Source organism: Alexandromys fortis, unplaced genomic scaffold (genome assembly GCF_014885135.2).
Source record: "Alexandromys fortis isolate MF-2015 unplaced genomic scaffold, M_Fortis_MF-2015_v1.1 scaffold_42, whole genome shotgun sequence".
In the NCBI taxonomy this organism is placed as follows: domain Eukaryota; kingdom Metazoa; phylum Chordata; class Mammalia; order Rodentia; family Cricetidae; genus Alexandromys; species Alexandromys fortis.
The window spans coordinates 5,542,869-5,564,328 of record NW_026067934.1 but is presented as its reverse complement, the minus strand read 5'-3'; the positions used below and the strand labels follow the sequence as shown (position 1 = coordinate 5,564,328).

The 21,460-nt window shown below is 45.1% G+C and overlaps 1 protein-coding gene across 2 annotated transcripts in view; it reads left to right on the top strand.

Annotated features, from left to right (window-relative positions):
* Window positions 1-15,463, top strand: part of Ppp1r21 (protein phosphatase 1 regulatory subunit 21) — a 60,894-nt gene extending 45,431 nt beyond the window's left edge. Inside the window, exons 18-22 of one of the 2 annotated variants that reach the window (XM_050146084.1) lie at window positions 6,640-6,672; window positions 8,581-8,697; window positions 11,424-11,522; window positions 12,714-12,842; window positions 14,770-15,463. In XM_050146084.1, coding sequence (XP_050002041.1) covers window positions 6,640-6,672; window positions 8,581-8,697; window positions 11,424-11,522; window positions 12,714-12,842; window positions 14,770-14,799 — 408 coding nt within the window. In that variant the 3' untranslated portion in view covers window positions 14,800-15,463. The remainder of the gene's footprint in view (window positions 1-6,639; window positions 6,673-8,580; window positions 8,698-11,423; window positions 11,523-12,713; window positions 12,843-14,769) is intronic. The other variant, XM_050146085.1, reaches the window with a different exon arrangement.
* The last annotated feature ends 5,997 nt before the right edge of the window (window positions 15,464-21,460 follow it).

Genomic DNA, 21,460 nt, shown 5'->3' with positions numbered 1-21,460 from the left:
TGTAAATGTGCAGTAGGCCCTCTCCTAAGGGCGCCTCCTCCTAATCCCATTTGGGTGAATTTGGGAGATGCAGACAAGCCCTTCTAAATTACATGCCAGTTTCCCTGTGCCTTCAATAACGGAAGCTTGTCTCCTTCAGAAAGTAACTCCGCTAAATTCCATGTGGCCAGAGCCGTGTTTCTGGTGAAATCTAGTAAGTCAAATCTAGGATGATTCTGCTTCTCTTTGAAAACAGTTCCTAGATGAAGTCCTGCTGTGTCTCCAACCAAAGACCAACACCTAACTTTCTAGTTACCTTGTTTTTTTTTGGTTTGTTTTGGAATTTTTACCCTGCCCCCATCTTCTCTGCTCAGAGGACCCAGGGTTAGCCTTGCACTTGCTAGGTGAACTAAATTTCCAACCCTGCAATTACCTAACTCTTCTAGAAAGACCATTAGTGCCACTTTAAAAGAATTTCATACTGTGTCCCAGAAAGTGCAAACCGTAACAAAGAACAACCACTCAGGCACTCTTTCCGTCAGGGGTCATGGGTGGAAGGTCTCAGCCTCACATGCCCTGCCTTCTTTTAACTGTTGCATTTAGAAGGTAAAGAAACAGCTCTCCTAGAGGGTAAAGAAAAAGGTCTCTTGGCATTACAGAATTCACGACTATTTTTTTTTTTACAAAGTTTTCTAGTTACAACACTCTTCTTATAATTAAGAAAAAAAAAAAAAAAAAAAGGAAAGTCAAGAGAAAGAGAAATCTGCCCAGTAGTGGTGGCTCACACTTTTAATCCCAGCACTTGGGAGGCAGAGGCAGGTGGTCTTTATGAGTACCAGGCTAGTCTGGTTTACAGAGGAGTTCCAGGACAACTAGGGCTGTTACACAGAGAAACCCTGTCTTAAAAAAGGAAAAAAGAAATAAAGAATGGATGGAAGGAAGGAAGGAAGGAAGGAAGGATGGATGGATGGAGGGAGGGAGGGAGGGAGGGAGGGAGGGAGGAAGGAAGGAAGGAAGGAAGGAAGGAAAGAAGGAAGGAAGGAAGGAAGGAAGGAAGGAAGGAAGGAAGGAAGGAAGGAAGGAAGGAAGGAAGGAAATGAAAAATCAGAGAGGGGAGATGCCAGCATCAGAACAGTCTTAGCGGGTGAGGAGCAGAGGAGAGCTGTGGCACTGCCACAGGATCACCAGGATGGCTAGCTGGCTCACTGATGCCACCACTATGCGGTGTGTCTCAACTTACCTGCATGCAGTGGGGCGCATGCGTGACAGGTATACAGGCCTGCTTTCACTCCCAAGGCATGCACAGGTCTCTCTGTGTCTCAGCAGTGTCCAGACCCCAGAGGACTTGTCTTTTTAGGTGTGGCTGTGGCGTTGTAAATTCCAGAGCAGCGGTTCTCAACCTTTCTAATGCTGCGACCATTTAGTACAGTTCCTTACATTGGAGTGACCCCAACCGCAATATTACTTCATTGCTGCTTCATAACTGTAGTTTTGCTACTGCTATGAGTTGTGATGTAAACATCTGATACCCAAAGGAGTTGTGACTCCTAATGTAGAGCCTCTACATTAGAGATCTGTTCAGGGTTTTTAGGATAAGATATTATAAAGTCAGTGTTACTTTTATTTTTATTATGTTTTACTTATCGTGTGTAAGTGTTCAGAGCTGGGATAGAGAAGGAGGTTCTGACCATCTACCATGTGGGACTGGTGCCAAATGCCTTTACCCACTGAGTCATCTTGCTGGTCTGTAGCTTTCCTTTAGATTGTTCAGGAAAAAAATGTATATATAAAATGGTAAAGCAAAGGTAGCATGTTTTTACTGAATCTAGATAGCAGATAGATGGACGAAACATCCAACAAACACCAGAATTTAAAATCTGTCCAAGAATTGTTGGGCAGTGTTGCAGCCCTAGTCACCCTTAAGTTATTGAAGTGAGCCACTTCCAGAGTCAGCCTCATCAATGGGACTGACTGTTCTCCACTGCCTGACTGTCTCCCAGCATCTGACTGCCACTTGACAGTTCTCCACTGACTGTTCCCCACGGTCTGACTGTTCTCCACTGTCTGACTGTTCTTCACTGTCTGGCTGTTCTCCACTGTCTGACTGTTCCCTGTTGTCTGACTGTTCTCCACTGCCTGTCTTCCACTGTCTGACCATTCCCTACTGTCTGACTATTCCCTGCCATCTGGATGCTCCCCATTGTCTGGTTGTTCTTCGTTGTCTGACTGTTCCCCACTGTCTGACCGTTCCCCACTGCCTGACTGTTCCCTGCCGTCTGACTGTTCTCCATTGTCTGATACCCTCCCCCCCACATCCATTCCTTCCTTTCACTTACACTTGTGCTGGCCTTGGCGTTGGTGATGGCCGGGAAGTATCCATGGCACCAGAATGGTGCAGAAGTTATGCCGCTAGTTGCGGCAGGAATTGCCATAATAATTTCCAGACTGGACCTGCAAACATGGGAGTGTGTTATCTCAGTCTGTCCTTGGATGGGATTGTAGGAGTGTGAAACTGGAGGCATTGTCCCTTTGGCTCTTGAAGATGAGGGAAGCAGAACAGCTCATAGAGGCCACGCTCCATCTGTGTCTGCTTGGCTTTCTGAGGAGATGGTGTTGGAAACTAGTGTACTTGGTGGCGATGTCAGTGGCTGAAAGCCTAGGCCTATTTTTTCCTTGAACCCCGTAATGGTAAACACTTTTCCCGCATGTAAACGAGAATTCCCAGGGACGTGAAGATCCTTTAGTCCTGAAGCACACTGAACCCTCAGGGCGACTGTACTGGGGGCTGCTGCATTTGGAAGTTGCCCTTGCTTTAAGAAGGGTGTTCAGTTAGTGTGTGTGTACACAGCATTGTCTTCTGTTCCTGCCCATCACCTCTGAAAGGTTCTTTCCCCACCTGCTTCTCAAGTGCCACCTGTGCTTTCCCTAGGGTCTGGTTAGTAATGAGCTCTCTAGCTCCTGGGCCGCAGCGGCTCCTGGTATCTGTAGAATTCAAGGCCCTTGGAACCTGTCCTTCTAGCCGAATTGTGCTCATTTCTCCTGGGTAAACCAAACTGCATCCCGCTCTCTGACACTCTTGGTTGCATTTTCCCCTCCTGCCTTTGCGACTCTTCTTTTGCCCAGTTGTCTGCTGACTCACCACCCCGTCACCTTGGTGCCATCTCCTCTCTGCAGCTGCTCTTTCCTGCTCTTTGACTCTCGAGTTTAAATCTAATTGGAATTAAACTGCTATTTCAGATGCTGTCTTTATGTTCCAAGTTAGAGAACGGCCGGCGCTGCCTCTGTTCACACAGTTGTACATGGTGGAATATTCCTGCCCTCAGACGATTTCATCTCATATGAGCTTCCCTAGCCTTCCCTGTAGAGTGTTGTGAAACCCCAGGAAGGTCAGTAGGTGTAGGAGGATGTCACAGTAGAGGTGACAGGGGTGGGTCTTAAATCTGCTCAGGAGTCCAAGCAGGAGATTGGGATGAGAAGAGTCTGCCCATGCACGTCTCTCTCCCTGCCGCACATGGTGGATCCCTGCCCAGAGGGCCTGGCCCTGCCCCTGTGTGCAGACAGCGAGGTTAAGAGACCATTTTCCGACTTTGCTGTTTCTGTTTCCAGCATTTTTAAAAAAGTATCCTCTGCCCTTGCTTAGGTGAACACAGAGCACTAAGTCCATAGCTGTGGCTGAGGGTGAACCCAACCCACCTTGACTTGCTGTTATCTTGAGTGAGAGAAGCAAGCCTGCCTGGTTCACAGTTGATTCAAAAGGGATGAAGCCTTCAATCCAAGAGGTCACTTTAAGGCCAAATAAGCAATACCAATATAAATTGACTGTTTGAAGCCCTGTACCATTTCAGAGGCCAAATGTCAATTATTTTCATTAAAATATTCAGCACTGAATTCAACCATGTAACCATGGATTCATTATTTTTTAAAAAAAGATAATAATCTCAAGAAGGAAAAAATACAGAGCCATGCAAATGTTCACATTTTGTTTTAATTAAAAACATTGCTTAAATTAGTAGACTTTATGATTAAATTATGTTATATATAAAAATTAACTATGTTCATTAGAGGTAACTAAAAATAACAGGAGAGTAAAAAAGAAAATCGATGGCATTATCCTGGATAAATATTACTACTAAATTTCTTCTATAAAATTATATCTCATTGATACAAATTTTAGGTGTCAGCATAAGGTTAATGCATATTGTGTTATCAGAGACTGTAGACACTGACCCCACAGTATCCACACAGAACCTGTAGACACTGACCCCACAGTATCCACACGGACCCTGTAGACACTGACCCCACAACATCCACACAGACCCTGTAGACACTGACCCCACAGCATCCACACCGATCCTGTAGACACTGACCCCACAGCATCCACACCGATCCTGTAGACACTGACCCCACAGCATCCACACCGATCCTGTAGACACTGACCCCACAGCATCCACACGGACCCTGGGACCCTGTAGACACTAACCCCACAGCATCCACACGGACCCTGTAGACACTGACCCCACAGCATCCACATCTAACACATCTTAATTTTCCTGTGGTTGAGCATAGGTTATGTTTTTCACTCTATATCATCTCGTTTTTATGCAATGTCTTCCACATATTAGGTGATTTGATTGGAGTATGCTCTTAGGTTAGAGTCACAGTTACTAAATAGAACTTGTTCTGCTCTTGTGGGGGACCTGAATTTGGTTCCCTATGCCCAGGTTGGGCAGTTCACAGCCTGCTGTAACTCTGTCTCTGAGGGATCTGACGCCTTCATATAAACTTTGGGGGCACTGAACTCATGGTACATATACCCACACATAGAAACACATGTATAGACATAATTAAAAGTACTGTCTTAAGAAAGAACTACATGTCATGTTGTGGTGGCACCTGCCTTTACTCCTAGCACTTAGGGAGGCAGAGACAGGCAGATCTCTGTGAGTTCCAGGTCAGCCTGGTTACAGAGCAAGTTCCAGGACATACAGAGCTGTTATACAGAGAAGAAAGAAAAGAAAGAACTACAGAGCCAAAAGATATGAATATTCTAAGTTTTTTTTTATTGAGTATACATTTTCTCCACTCCCCTCTCTTGAATATTATAAGTTTTTGATCTTCATTGCCAAATATGTTCTAGCGAGATTGCATTGGTTTGTACTCTTGTTAGTAGAACATGAGAAAATATTGAGAAAACACATGTCAGAATATTCCTTCCATTTATTGACTATCCTGTTGAAGGACTCTGTGTGGAACCACATTTTCAAGTATGGGAGTAAGGAGTGGGAGAAATAAAGGGGCTTAGGCATAGCTTTGTGTTTTATCTTATCAAATATAGTTATATTTGATTATGCCAAACCAAATGATCAGTGGGTTATTATTATTATTATTATTTGTTATTTTTATGACAGGGTTTCCCTGTAGTTTTAGAGCCCGTCCTAGAACTAGCTCTTATAGACCAGGCTGGCCTTGAACTCACAGAGATCCGCCTGCCTCTGCCTCCCGAGTGCTGGATTAAAGGCATGTGCCACCACCGCCTAATAATCAGTGGGTTATTATAAGTAGTGTTTAACTTCAAGATAAACAAAGAAATTGGGACTTTTGCTTCAAAAGGAAGCAAATTAAGGAGGAGAAAATTGCAGCTCTTCTGTAACCAGAGATTCTTAGGGAGACCCTTTTGTAGGTAGATAGGTGTGGCATCTGTGAAGTCACAGCACTCAGTCCTCAGAGTAATACCCTTGAAAGCTGGACACAGGGCACACTTATGATCCTAGCACCTGGCTGCTACAGGCAGGAGGATTGCCATGAGTTCATGGCCAGACATGGCTATAGAGAGAAACTGTCTCCACAAAGGTCATGGGTAGAGGCTAGGGAATAAAAGAATGATGCCCTTGAGGATGGCTGAGAATATATGCAGACTGCCCCCTGGAGGTCATTCCTGGTTAGCAGAGACCCGTGGAGGAAAGGTCTCCTGTAGGTTTCTTAAATCCTTATGCCTGCCACCCACCCTGCCACCTTGGGCAGTAACTTGCATTCTGCAATCACACCTGTTTTTGACATCTTTTTCTTTTTTTAAGGGGTGATGGTAGTGGTCAGGACTGAACCGAGGGCTTGTGCGTATGAGGTGAGCTCTCTACCACTAAGCCACCCCCAGTCCTGTTTTTTGAATCTTAATCTATAAAAGCAAAATTTAGAAATGGAGTTGTAGTATAATTTATCTAAAGTTATATGTATTTAAGTCTCAAATGAATGTTTATTAATGTCTTGATAATATTATGTATGCTTCTTTTCCTTCTGAGTTTTTACACAAAGTGCTTATTTGTGTTCCATTCAGCTCGTTTGATGACTGTGGTCTCCATGGGACCATCTGTGTGACTGCTTTGGAAATTTTGTGGTAGGGTCAAAGTTGGTCACCCTCCTATCCCTCCTGTCCCTCCTGGATGATTTGTTGGGTGACTTAGCATTTCGATAGAGCATTTGACATTGGTCATCAGTTTGTGCCTCCTGGCAGAAGCCGTGCTGAGCATCCACAGCCATCTGGCCTGCATTACCAATGGCCTGTGCACCAGTGCAGGCCAAGAAGAGAACGCACTATAGGCTGTTAGCTTCTGTGTCTGAAATGTGTATCTTCTCTTCTAATGCTGCTTTTTCTTTATGTTCTAGGTTGGGGTTTTAACCAGAGTGCCAGACAGTGAGGTATGTGCACTCCGCATTCTGTTGCTTGTTAGTGCCGAGTCCTGGAGGAGCGCTCTGTGTGTGGCAGTTCTTACAAGGACAGTGACGTTTTCTCTCATCAGTGCTTTCGTGCTGCCATCCACAGAGGGTAGCCTAGAGCCTGCCTCAGCACGTGGCTTGCTCAGTGGCCGACTTCTACAGTTTTGACAGAGTGCAGGGTTTCTCAGGCCTCCCTGTGTGCTTGCTTTGAGTGAGCCAAGATCTGGTGTGACCTGTCACCTGGGCTTATATATTTGAATTTTGAAATAACTGAAAATGATGGTTCTGCAAGTGACCAGTAAAGGAAAACTGAAGCAGCCAAACTCATCACTTAGTGCAGCCACAATGGTCCTAGGAGACTTGTAGAGTCTGTCATTAACTTATTTATTTCAAAGGTAATACTGAGCTTCATGAATTTTTAAATTTGGCTCAATTATGTGTCATTGCTAGTATAACCAGGAAAAATACTGGTCTGGACCAATCTGGAACAAAGGTCCTAAACAGTTCTATTTTGTTTAATTTATTAGTATGTTTATGAGCACTACATTTTCCTGAAGAAAATTTAAGGGTGGAAAAACCAGTGTTCTAAATTTAGAGGTTCCACAGGACCATGAGTCAACGTAGCACAGCGGTATTTACACTAGATGCTGATTGCGGTATTGTTCAGAGTAGCCAAGTCATGTGGTCAACCTCGGTGTCCACCAGCAGAGAAATGACAAAGAAAATGTGGTGTATTTACAATGGAATTTTATGAAGCCATAAGAATGATATATTGTTTGCAAGAAAATGGATATAACCAGAGATTATCATGTGAAGTAGATCAAGTCAGGCTCAGAAAGATAAATGTAACATTTTCTCCCATTTGTGGTTTCTTAGATTTTATAAAGATACAGAAAAGCTTCTCTATGACTATCTAGAGAATGATGGAGGCTCATGAGGGGAAGGAGAAGATGGGAAGTTTGGAGCGCTGTTGGGGAGGCAGTTTGTTCATTCCTGGCTGCCAAGACATGAAATAATCACTTAGAAGCTATAATTATTAAGTCACTGCTAGCTAGCTCTTATATCTTAAATTAGACCATTCCTATATTTTATATTTTTCCACGAGGCTCATGGCTTACCAGCAAGGTTCTGGCTGGCTGCTCACATCTTTCTCCTCTGGTGGCTCCATGGCTTCTCCTAACTCTGCCTACTCTCTCTATATATATCTTTTCCAGCCTGGCAATGTTCTGTTAAGCCATTGGTTAAAAGCAGTTTCTTTATTCATTAACCAATAAAAGCAACACACAGAAGGACTCCCCACACCACTGGACCGGCAATATTTATACTTGTGAACGAAAACCCAGGACTGTATATATAATGACTGTGTGTCAACAAAAGCCAGGGGTTCCAATAAATACTCCCCCATCCTCTGCTCTCTTCCAATTAAAGAGTTTCTGTTAGTCAGAAAGTGGAGATTTTGAAAATTTAGGTTTGTGGCTGATAAAAGCTGATTAGAACTGTGTGTGATGGCTTACACCTGTAACCCAAGCACTTGGGAGGTTGATGCAGGAGGATTATGCATTTCAGTTTAGCCCTAGATGCTTGGTAGCACTCTACTTCAAAAAACAAAACAAAACAAAACAAAACAGGAATGAGTGAACAGATGACTGGAAGGACGTGGTCCATGGGCTTCCTGGTACTTCACTGCAGTGCTGTTCTCTGGGGAGCTCCACCACAAGGTCGGCAGCTGCTGATGAGGAAGCCTGGGCTCTTCTGCCATGCCTGGCATTCTTCTGAGGGGATGGAGAGCTGTCTCTTGTGAGGTTCCAGTGAAGAGGTATAAAGTGTGGCTTTGGTTTCTCTGCTAGAAATGCCGTTCTCACTGGAACCTCTGGTTTGTGTTCTGCTTAGGTCCCGGATGTGGAGTCCCGGGAAGACCTAATCAAGAACCACTACATGGCAAGGATAGCGGAGCTCACGTCTCAGCTACAGCTGGCAGACAGCAAATCAGTGCACTTCTACTCAGAGGTGAGTGGAGCTGCTAAGATTGCCACTTCCCCCTACCCCTTCCAGTCGGGTCACGGTTCTGGTTCTGTTCTCCGTCTGCTGGGAGAGACGTCACCACCAATGTGCTTTCTGTCCTCCTTGTCTGGGTCGGTCATGGCTGATGGCGACCAGTTCGTCCGCCACTCCAGCACCTTCAATTTAGTAAGTGTAAGACTTCATGCCTCGTTCCTAGGTTCCTGCAAGAGAGATGACAGGTTTGTGCAGCCTTTCTGTGGCCCTATGGTGTGAGTTTTGGAGGATTACTTGTGTTGGTGGTAGACATGCGTAGATGAAGGGATTTTCACATGTGCAGAGTGAAAAGTAAACCTCATCTGACCTTTTTTGGTTTTATATGTCCTTACTATGCGTGTGTGGGAATGCCAGCAGATGTAGACATGAGAGGACCGTTTTGCAGGAGTTGCCTCTGTTCCACTGTGTGTTCAGGGATCAGACTCAGGTTATTAGGCTGATGGCACCTTTGTCCCCTGAGCCATCTCTCCAGCCCATCTTTAAATTCTCTTCAGTGTCTTTATGTCTCTGTGTGTTGAGGGAGACTGTGGATGTGCGTGTGCACACACGTGTGCATGCACATGTGGACTCCAGAGGTCAGCATCAGGTACCTTTCTCCATCATTCTCCAGCTGTCTCTTTTCAGACATGGCCTTGCGCTGAACCACAGCTCTTGGTCGGATAGACTGGCTGGCTAGAGCCCAGACTCCTCTTGTGTCTGCCTCCCTAGCTCTGCAGTTACAGCCCTGTGCCACCATACCTGACTTTTTTGCATGGCTGCTGGGGATCTTAGGTCCTCATGCCTGCACAGCAAGCAGTTGACCTGCAGAGCCATCTCTCCAGCCCAGCAAGCTCACATTTCCAAAGGAGAAGTTTATAGGACTGGATTTAAATAATAAAATGGAAAATGGCACCCATTTTAACTTATAAAAGATACAAAATCTTACTTTTGTCATCTTTTCTTCTTCCTCTACTCCATAATTCATATAAATAAAACCCACTGCTCACTATACATAGGATTTGCAGAGTTGAAGGGGAAGGTGTAGACTGAGACTGCTCATTTGTTTCCTCACACAAACTGTATTAACTACAACACTGTTTGCACAAATGTTTAGGCATATTTCTGGCTAATTCTTATAACCCATTTCTATTTGTGTATCGCCAAGAGGCTCTGGCATACTGGTAAGGTTTTGGCATTCTGCCATCTTTTTCCTTCAGCAGCTACATGGAGTCTCTCTGACTCTGCCTACTCTCTATCTCTGTTCTGATTTCCCGCCTGCCTTTATTCTGCTAAGCCATTGGCTGGAACAACTTTATTCAACAACCAATAAAAGCAACACATGTAAAGAAGGAGATCCCACATCAGGAAGTGAATGAAATCAGTGCAACTGTTAAAGAATAAGGAAGGAAGAAGGCTGGGTGGGTACATGCAGGGTTTTAAGTCTTCAGTTCACACTTTATAGTAAGAATTAATTAAAGAGACAGTCAGATAATTATAGCACTTTAAGGTGTTAAACCGCAAAGGAAGGGACTCTTTCTTGGACCTAGTGTTATCTGTGATTGTCTCCGACATTGCAGAGATGAAGAGGTTGACAGGCAGCCGGTTGCTGAAGGTAGAAGAGCACCTTATGTTTCTTCTTTTAAAGTAAATCAGCCTAGCCCAGTGTGCAGGGAGCTGCTGCGCCCCCTTTCATTGCTGGTCTCTTAGGATTGCTGTGTTACAGTATAGATGGGGCACGGCAACCAGCCTGGCTAATGGTGGAACTGCTGCCTCTTGAGCTGGGCATGCAACTGATACCACATATCTGCTCCATGTCTGCTCTCCGGGTTAGTGTTCCCAATGTGATTGTCATCTTCCTGTGGACCGTGCCTTGCTTGCTTTCTCCCTCTTGGTCAGGGTCAGTGCTAAGCACAGAGGGAAGTGGCTGATTTGATCGTACAGATTGTCCTGAAGTTTTCTCGAGAACAAATGAGTAACGGGGAATTTTAATCTGTCTCATTTTCATGAGATCTGCCTATTTTAGTACATGTTTTCAGCACAATTATGATAGAAGAATTTTTAGATTGTCCCAGTTTGTTCTCATCTATAAACAGGAAGTAGTACCTCCCCGTATGACTTCACTGGAAAGGATATTTGGAGATCCTGATGTCTACACAGCATTCAGTGTCTGTCTTCAAATCGCCCTTGTCTGAACAATAATGAAATAAAATTTCCCCTTTTCCTTTTCATCTGCTCTGTTTTGAATCATCTGGGCTTAGTAAAACTCTGAAGAGATTTGTCTTCTCCGTATCGTCAGCATAAGTCTTACGGTGGGATTATAAAGATGTCGTGGTTCCTTCCTGCATTGGGGTCTCTACAGAATAACTTTAAACCCAAATCCCAGATAGGGCCCCTGGTCGGCAACCTGTGATCACTTTTGAGAGAACCAGTATCCTCTACCCACAGGAGTATAAATGGATCCTGTGTAAATAGAGAATGTTCTTGTGTGCTTTGTAGTCACTGCAGCTGAGAACACTGATGAACTTGGACTGCTGGCCTTTTTTACCTTATTAAAAAAAAAGAGGGTGTGACTTCATCTTCTGTCCTCGTTCTCCAGCACATGTTCAGTAGAGAGTTTTGGAATGGATGATGGCCTTTGGCTTTGGTGACTATAACCTACTAACCTTCCCAGGATAAAGTCTGATGTTTTGATTGTACAGTGCCGAGCGCTCTCGAAGAGACTAGCCCTGGCGGAGAAGTGCAAGGAGACGCTGACCGAGGAGCTGAAGCTAGCCAGTCAGAGCAGCAGCAGGCTGCAGGTGGGTTCCTGAAGGTGACCTCTGCGCCAGTGCCTTCCCCTGGGAAGTGATTGCTGTCCTTAAACACACCGTTCTGCAGTTCATATCTAACTCACCTGAAAGGCATGCATTACTTATACTAGGCAAAGAGTGGTCATCTTACTTGTTTCTGATTTGAATTTCAAATTCTGCTGTAGTCTGCATTTGTTTATTTTCACTTACCCATAATCCTTCTTTCTCTTCTTCCTTGTCATGACTGGGCAGGCTTGTTTTGCCCACATTATTCTGTCTTGTTTCAGAAACTGACCTAAATAAACCTAAGAGGGTGGCTGCAAACCATTCCTCCTTCCTCATTGCTGGGTTTCATACCCTCGTTTTTGCTAGACATGGTGGCACACGCCTTTAATCCTAGCACTTGGGAGGAAGAGGCAGGTGGATCTCTGAGGCCAACCTGGTCTACAGTCTGGGTTCCAGGGCAGCCAGGAATACATAGTGAGACCCTGCTTCAGTCTGTATCTACAACTACATAAGCAGACGAGCAAATTCCAGTTTCCGACATGGCCTTCCAGGAAGCCCCTGTTGATGTCCACATGAGAGAGACACAGGAAAACCCAGGAACGCAGTGGTCTGTGTTTCAGATCAATTTCTCAGATTACTTAGGAGACTTTGAAGAGGCCGGGGAGAGCATAAAGTGCAGGCGAGAAGGTGTCCTCCTGGGAAGGAGCAGAAGGCCAGGTCTATGCAGAGCCTTTGAAAACCCGGGGTGGTTTGGAAGCATCAATTCACCTCAGGCTTTTGACAGTCCTGTACCCAGTCAAGGAGGGAATGCTTATATTTTGGACATGCAGGAACATTTGTGCAAGCATGCCTGTATTCAGACTTGCTAAGTCGACTGGCTAGCTCATCAGTGAGTCCAGCGATCTGTCTCCTCCCCAGCACTGCGATTCCTAGTGTGCCGCACAGGCCCAGCTTCTCGGGGACTTGGGGCCTCATGCTTGCAAAGCAAACACTTAACAAGCTAAGATAGCTCTCCAGCCCGTAAGTTTTCCCAAATAAGTTATGAACGCATTCTTTGAAGGCTGATACATTTCCCCATTTCTTTTCAGTTCAACCTGTGCCTTACCTTTGTGTGAACTAATCAGCTAGGCTGCTCTCCAGATGTTTGTAATAAAGAAGTTACTTTGACAGGCCTTCTCCTTCCCCTGCTCTTAGGATGAGCTGACGACCACCAAGAGGAGCTACGAGGATCAGCTAAGCATGATGAGTGACCACCTGTGCAGCATGAACGAGACCCTGTCCAAGCAGAGGGAAGAGATCGACACGCTGAAGATGTCCAGTAAGGTGTGTGCAGGGCGGGGAGTGGGAATGGCTGATGCAGCTGGCAGAAGACACGTCACTGTGATGTCTTTCAAGAGCAAGGGTGAGAGCACGTACTTGTGAGTCACCGTCCTGTGCCTCATTTCCCTGTCCAGAAAGAAAAATGGTTTCTTTGGCTTAGTCTAAGCTGCAGTTTGACCTGCTGCCTTTTGACATTTATACTTTTGTGTGTGAGTGAGGGGGACCAGCAAACGGCCTTAGGAGGGGAGCATGCGCTGTCTGTAAAGATCCTTATGCTATTTGTGGAACCCTTAGCAAATTGTTTCATTCAGTAAAATCAATTATTCTTGTTAATGCACAAATAAAACCTCACACAGCTCAAGGAAGCCGCTGAGACACTTATCAGTCCCAAACGCTGGCCTCTCAGTGAGCTGCAGTTTGAGACTGTAGACTTGACTTAGGGTTTTATTCTTTCAGTATCTACTACATTTTAATTCAGTTATCTACCACACAGAAAGAAGGAACAGAGTTGAAACTGGCAAAAACAACAGCAAGCACAACAAAATTAGCCTAACATCCTCTTTCCTGACTCGTGTGTCCCCCGCCTGCACTCTGTCCTCACATTGCCCTCTCTTGATTTCTTTCCTAAGTGTTGTACCAGATCCACACTTAGACCTGTTTCCATGTATCCATACATTAGAGGCTAGCGTCCGTATATGAGAGGGAGCGTGCGCTTTTTCTTTTTCAGCTTAGGTCACCTCTGTTAATGTTATGCTTCCCGAGTCTGTCCATTTTCCTGCAAATCTCATTTTTCTTTACAGCTGAATAATATTGCATATCATCTGTCTCCCACCTCTTCATCAGTTGGTGGGCGGCGAGGCTGGTTCTATTCCCTTGCTGTTCTGAGTAGAGCAGAAATTCACGTGGATGTGCAGAAGTCTCTGCAGTAGGAAATGACCTTTGGGTATATGCCCAGGCGTGGAATGGAGTCCTTTCTTCTCGTAACTGCCCATATAACCTAGGGATGCTAACCATTTTATCTCTAGGATTGCTGTTGATTCTGTTTCTCAGGGGGCCTCTGTCCGAGCCAGTCAGTAGATACTGGGTAATGTGCTTAGGTAGGCATGCATCTCCATATATGGTATACCACATCTCTGTTAGTGAATGTCAGCTTCACAACACCAGGTGCTCAGGTCTATGTGTCATCTCAGTTGGTCAGAGCACTTCTGTAAGCCAGGCCTTTATCACCCATCCATGAGCTGAAGAGGCTGTAGAGAGTGTAGCTGCAGTCTTGCATTGGTGGAGCAGACCAAGTCTCTGCTTGGCGAGATTTCCCCAGAGAACATTCTGGGTTGCTACACTGGAGTCTGCACTACACAACCCTCCCCAGCATCGTTTCAGGGTAGCCATCGACTTCTCAGTGTGTAGAGAGGGTTCCTGGCACTTGTCTTGGCCATCTCTGTGATGACGACCAGCCAATATGAATTACAGTTATGAAGCAGCAATGAAAATAACTTCATGGTCGGGGTCACCACAACATGAGGAATTATCTTAAAGGGTCACAGCATTAGGGAAGTTGAGAGCCACTGTTGTCAAACCTGTTTATTTAAACAACAGGAAAATACATTGGAGCTAAAACTATTTGCTTCATGAAATCGCATAAGGAAAGGAATTTGGTAAACTGGGTGTTGCTGGCTTTCTTTATTATCCACCATTGGCCCTGAGAGGGGTTGGATCCATATCCATGGAAGTTGGGAAGAGGGAAAGTCAAAGTGACAGCAGCTTTGTGGTCACTGAAGAAGAGCTGACCTGCAGGTTCTCTCAGCTGCTGCCCACATGGGAAGCCAGAGTGTTCTGCGGGACAGCATGGCCCCCAGACAGCCTGTTTTATAAGCTGTGAACGCTTTTCATGAAGCTTGTGTTCTGATGGTGGCTGTTGTTCCTTGCACAGGGAAATTCTAAGAAGAACAGGAGTCGATAGTTGACGAAGAGCTCGTCAGTGACTGTTCCCTCCAGACTGCTGCAGCTGCTGCCAAGAGCCTCGGGGTCAGACCCCGCAACCAGTGCTGGCGGCCTCTGGGAAGCTGAAGTGCGGTTGGACCTAGTAAACTAGCCAGTGTTGTCCGTGACCTTGAGACATTTGAAGTATATTTGTAAACATCAAGGCAAATACAGAATTTGATGTTGACAGTCAAATGGAAAACAATAGACATAACCATGGATATTGTGATCTCCTTATGCTGTTTTTACTGTGCACTTTTTGAAATTAGGACCTAATTTCAGTATGTAAGAACAACAAACATTTTGTATATTTTCAAGCTTGATTATATGGCAATGGATCTTGTATCTGTGGAATAGATATATGTTTCTGGATAAAATGCTTAAATTGTCAGATGTCATTACATCCTGTATTGTCATTTCTTCTTATAATTGAAAATTGAAAGATGTCTCAGATTCTTTTTAAAAGATTCCTTCCCCTCCCTCCCCATCTCCTCCTCCCTCGTCCCCCTTCTCTCCATTCCTTGGAGGTGATGAGCCTCCCATCCTTCGCAGCCCATGGGTTTGCTGTCGTGTCTGCAGCTGTGCAGCACTCTCTGTGTTAGAATAATTGCTCAAGGAAATTCATGTCAATAAATTCCTACCCACACGAACCTTGCGGGCTGTCTGTGACTACGTGATAAAGGAGCTTCAAACGCGTCCAGTCCCACTGACCTAGAGATAGACTTTCTAGTTGAGCTGTCGGACAGTCTGGCCTCTAGAAGGCCCTTGAGTTTTGGGGGCACCCACCTTTCAAGCAGAGACCCCTGATCTCTCCTAGACACGTGCCATTTCAGTGCAAACCCTTGGGTGCCTGTCCCTGCACCCCGCTCCCAAGACCACAAGCAGATGTTTTGTGCTTGGTGGCTTGTCATTGTCTCCCGGATAGAAACTAAGGCTTAGAGGGCCGAGGCAACCCGGCCACAGCCACATGAGTGCATACCTGAGCCCACTCCTTAGGAGGGCTTTTGGATGGGCATTCCGCTCCAGGTGCTGTTTCTGGGGGATAAACTATGACATTTCTCAGTAACTCCATTACTTCATCCTACCTCCTCTTTCATACCTTCATTCAAAAGCCTGTAAAGTTTATAGCTAGTTAGCTTCTCAGATTCATTTAAAGGCCAGATATAATATTTGCCCTTGATATATATTTTTTATTTTTAAAAGGTTTTATTTTTAAAAGTTATGTAGGTGTGTGTGTACACAGGAGAGCAGGTGCCTGCAGAGGCTGGAGGTATAGCACCTCCTGGGGCTGGAGCTCTCAGTAGCTGTGAGCGACCAATGGGTGGGACCCGGACTCAGGTTCTTTGCAAGAGCAGCAGATGCTCCTAACTGCCATTGTCTCTCCAGCCCTTGGCGTGATTCTTTTTCTCCTTTGACATAAAAAAAATTACCTATTTTTTGTGTGTATGATTGCTTTGTCTACATGTATGTACATGTACTGTATGTGTGCCTGGTACCTGGAGGGGCCAAAAGAAGACATTGGATCACTTGGAACTCGCGTCACGCTGTTGCAAGCTGTCATGTGGGTGCTGGGAGCTGGGCCTGGGTCCTCTGCAAGAGTGATCGTAACCACTGAGCCACCTCTCTAGCCCCGACTTCTCTCCTATACAGACCTTGCCAACTATCACGCAAGTCTAGTGTATTTGTGCCACTAACTAGAGTTTCAAAATGTGCACAGATGTGGAGAGAACAGATTCGTGTCCCTGTCAGTTATCAGAAATACTTTGCTAAGCTTGCTTACCCTGTTGCACACACTTTTTATTTTCTTGGAGTGTTTAAGGCAAGTCTAAGACACTGGGTTATTTCATCTGAATGCTTCAGTTCTACACGTGTGTCGGTGAGTATGGTAAGCACTGGTTTCTGAACCTGTCTTATTCATATGATCGATGAGTGCAGGGAAGGTGTGCTCAGGTACTGCACACTGTGTGTGTGGGGAGGGGGTACAAACAGCTACATTAACTTCCTGGAGAGCTGTGTCGCGACATAGCAGTGATAGAATCATGAACTCTCTCATCCTGTTCTGGGATTGTCTCAAATCAAGAAACACAAAGTAATACATAGAGGCTCTTTTCCTTCAACTTCTCTGTGTTTCAGTTTTTTAATTTTTTTATTATTCTTAATTATGTGTATGTCTTTGTGCGTGTGATAGGGTACACATAAGCGCAGGAGGCCAGAGGCATTGGGTCTCCTGGAACCGAGTCCCAGGCTCCATGAGCTGCATGACATAGGTCTGGGAACTGAACTCCGGTCCTCTGCAAGAGCAGTATGTGTTTTTAACTGCTGAGCCATCTCTCTCCAGCCCCCAAATTGTCTATGCTTTAATCAAAGCTATGAGCCTCAGTGTGAGTCAGGCTGTTCTAACATACATGTTCCTGATGGAAAACAAACAAAAAAAACTGCCCCCAGTCCTCCTCCCACTCTGTAGAGAGAAAACCCTTCCACTTTAAATTGGTTGCTTCACCTTTTGATCGTGTTGACATTCAATATAAACTTCCCTGTTCAGATGCACGTGGTAGCCAAGCCACATAATGTATGACATCTCTGTTTTCTCTGAAGCCAATGATGACCTTTAAAACATGTATTTAGTGGGTGCCATTTGTTCATTCCTAAACTTTTCCCCGGAAGTGTAATTTTCCCAAATTCGGTTGAGAATTCAGCCAGGACATCTTCAAGAAACCCCAAGTCGGCTATGAGTCCCAGCTTCTGGGGAGCTCAGGTAGAGGAGCCTTTGGGGCTACACCAGGTAACACGTGAGACACCATGTCAGGGAAACAGGTCTCTCTCGGAGCCCTCGGACTCACTGGGGGCTGTCCTGGTTGCTTCCTGGATTGCCACATCTTGGGCAGTCACTGTCTCTCACCCTCTCTCAGTCCCTGAAGCCCTTCTCATGACAGCCCTCTACTTACCGCTTACGCCTCCTCTCAGAAATGTCCTGTCCACTGCATAGGCCTCTCATGGCACAGGCAGTAAAAACTGAGAGGAGACTTCTGGTCTCGGCAGTGGAGACTCAGATAGTGTCTGAAGTGCGTGTGTACCCAAAGCCACAAACGCAACAGCATAAAGACTTGTGTGCTAATTTGAATGTGATTGGTCCCCATAATCTCATAGGGAGCAGCACTATTAGGAAGTGAGGCTTTGTTGAGTGGGTATGGCCTTCTTAGAGGAAGTGTGTCACTGTGGGGGTGGGCTTTGAGGTTTCCTATGCTCAGGATACTGCCCAGTGTCTCAGTTTACTTCCTCTTGCTTGCAAGATGTAGGACTCGCAGCTCCTACTCCAGTACCACATCTGCCTGCACGATGCCATGATGACAGTGGACTGAAGCTCTGAACTGTAAGCCAGCCCCATTTAAATGTTTTCTTTTATAAGAGTTGCTGTGGCCATGGTGTCTCTCCACAGCAATAGAAACCCTAACTAAGACCACTTGTTTTCTGGAGAACTTATTAAAATGACATTTCCTACCTTTTCTTGATTATATATTGCATGCATATTGTTGCAAACTTGGGAAACTAAGAAATAGATAAGGAACATAATCTCTTAATAAAGATTTAGTTTTTAACATTTTAACTTATTCATGGGGCTGGAGAGATAGCTCAAAGATTAAAGGCACCTGCTCTTGTAGAAAACTGAAATTCTAGCCCCAGCACCCACATGAAGTGGCTCACCACCTGTAACTTCAGCTTCAGGGGCTCTGACATCATCTTCTGGTTTCTATGAACATTATATTCATTTGTACAAACACACAAACACACACAGAAAAAAAGAAGTAATTTTAGAAAAGTAATTATTCTTGCTCTTATCTAATGCTCATATATGTTTTAATAAAAGATAAATTATGTGATGAGAAATTTCAAATGGAAAAAAGATTGTCTAATGGGAAAGGGAAGGCCTTTGCATGGCTCCTAATGCCTGGAGGCACCGTACACACAGAAAGCAGCCAGAAGCATGGAGTCAAGCCTTCAGGCACAGCTTGAGAGACTGAGGAATATGTGTGTTGTCATGTCGTCTGTCAGTGTTACCCTCAATTAAGTTGTCAGATGCAGTGCTGCTGGCTTCTAAAGCTGATAAACTGGATTGTCATATAAAATGGGATTTAACATGAACAGAACAACATCGTTGGCAGATAATGTCTGGGAAGGCTTGTGAGAGCCACTCTGATGAGGGATAGTTTGTTCTGTGTCCAAAGAAGAAGTTTCCTTTCTCCAGGCAGAGCTGTTGCTTTTGGTGTGATGGTAAGACACTGTTGGGTAACTGACATGACCATTAACATGACTGCTCCTAAGGCCCTGGTCCATTGTCGCCATTTATATCTGAGACACCCCTCACAGGCTCATGCTTTGGCTGCTCAGCGCCCATCTCATGGACCATTTTGAAAGCTGTAGAGTCTTCAGATGTAAGGCCTACCTGGTGGAAGTGGGTTGCGGGGCTTTACCCCCACAGTCCAGTCTGTTCTGCTTCCTGAATCACAAAGAAGCGAACAACCCTGGCATGTATTACCACTGCCAGACCTCCCCTTCTGGGATGGACTGACATCTCCACTGACGAAAATAAAACTTTCCTCCATTGAGTTTTTTTCTGCCAACTATCTGGTCACTGCAAGACAGAGGTAACTTAGCACTGTTAATAAACGGCAAACAACCAAAAACTCAGAGTGTTTGCAAACAAGTTAAAACAAGTGGAATCGACTAGCTGAAAGGCACAGATTGAGTTGCAACCAAAGCTTTCTTCAGTCGATGGAAAGCCTTCTCCATGGTAAAAATGCCCAGACAGAAAAGGTACAGTTTATAGATCTGTTTTATGTATCGTTATCTCTTGAGGTTGACCCCGGTCTTTAAAAATAGTATTTTTAATACTTACTTGATTTTATGTGCATGCGTGTTAGTCTGCATGCATGTATGTGTGCCATGCGCATGTGTGATGGTCACGGATGTCAGAAGAGAGGCAGTGTCCTGGAACTGGAGTTGTAGGTGGTTGTAACCATGTCAGTGCTGGGAACTGAACCAGGGTCCTCTACAAGAGCAATGGGTGCTCTTACCTGCTCAGCCCTCCCTGGTCTTCAAAGTCCTCAACATTCTCCATAACTTTAACAAGAAGAGACAATGGCAGATGATACTGAGAAACATCCAAGAGCCAGACCAACAAGGGCTGTCTGTTCTGTGTTTGCAGAGGAAGTTCCTGTTCTCGGCCGAGAGCCACGTCCTCAGATACCATGGTGATGAATGGTAAGGCAGTCAGCAGGCGCATTCCTCTGCCTCACATTTCTGAGCAGTTCAGTAATTAGCTCCAAATTAGGAGGCTAGCTGGCAAGGGCAGCTCTGTTCTTCCGAATCTTTGACCAACTTTCTGTGAACAGACTCAGCAGAGAAAGCCTGTTGGAGCCTAAAGTGGAGGGGCCTCCAAAGGCAACTCCCCAGTTGGAACCTTAGTGTTGGTTTTACTGGGGTCTTCAATTACTCCTGAACTCCACTGCTTTTCTAAGCACCAGGGAGTACGGTGGGATGGCCCAGAAAAGAAATCTCCGGGGCCCTAGAATAGAAACAGCATAATCCAGTCAACAGAATGTCAGTCATACCCTGTTCAAATAGTGAAGACTATTCTCCCTTGGCCTCTCTCCCTCCCTCCATTTCCTTGACTGTTCCTTCCTTCTTGCTAGGCCTTGACTTCATGATCTTCCTTCCTTAGTCTCCTGAGTTCTGTAGGCATTGCATCATTTCAGTCTTTCCTACCTAGGTCACCTCCTCAGTTGGGTTAAACGGACAATTTTCACATTGTATTTTAACGTATGACATCGACCTCTACCCCTGCAGGAACTTGAAGCAGGATTCACTCCTTGGACTGATGTTTGCTGCCTAGCAGGGTATCTTGTACACAGAAAGCAGGCAATAGATAATCTCAGGCACTGAGCCACGAACCAGTTGTAGCCAGCAGTCAGGGTAGCTCAAGCCATACCAGAAGTGTCATCTTTATGCTAAAAGACTGACAATGGCTGCCTGGTTAGAATCGATTGCTTTTAGTTGGCATTCTCTGTTGAAGATGTAGGCTTTTTAGCTCAGGAAATTTCCATCCAAAGCGCAGCTGTATTTCCTCAGGAAAGGACGTAGCAGTAGCTTGGGTTGGCTCAGAATGTTTCGTGAGTGTAGAAAGTCTGTGTACCAAGTTCTTTCTTCTCTAATACATTTCCCCCACAGCTATCACTTTGTCCTGAACGGTTCTTGTCATACAAACAGAGACCGTGGCTGTGAAGTTTGGGGGAAATAGTGTTCTCGTTAACCATTTGAGACTGAGCCTGGCCCTCCTCTCGAAGGTCTATTGATCCTAACAGCTTCAGCTGACTTGGATTTGAAGAATTCTAAGGTAGTTGAGTTTTCCCCAGGTCCTGCTGCAGAAACCTTGAAGATCTTCTTGTGATATTGAATCCTGAATTCTTTGAATTCCAGTGGCTGGACAAACTATTTCAATATCTTTTCCATTTTCTAGGCTTTTCAAGGTCACAAAGACAATACCAGAAGTGTTTAAAACAGAATCAATCCCACTGCTGTGTGAATTCAGGAATCTCATAGGAAGTTCTCTGTGGGTCCATGAAAAGTTTGGGGGGTGGAGTGGG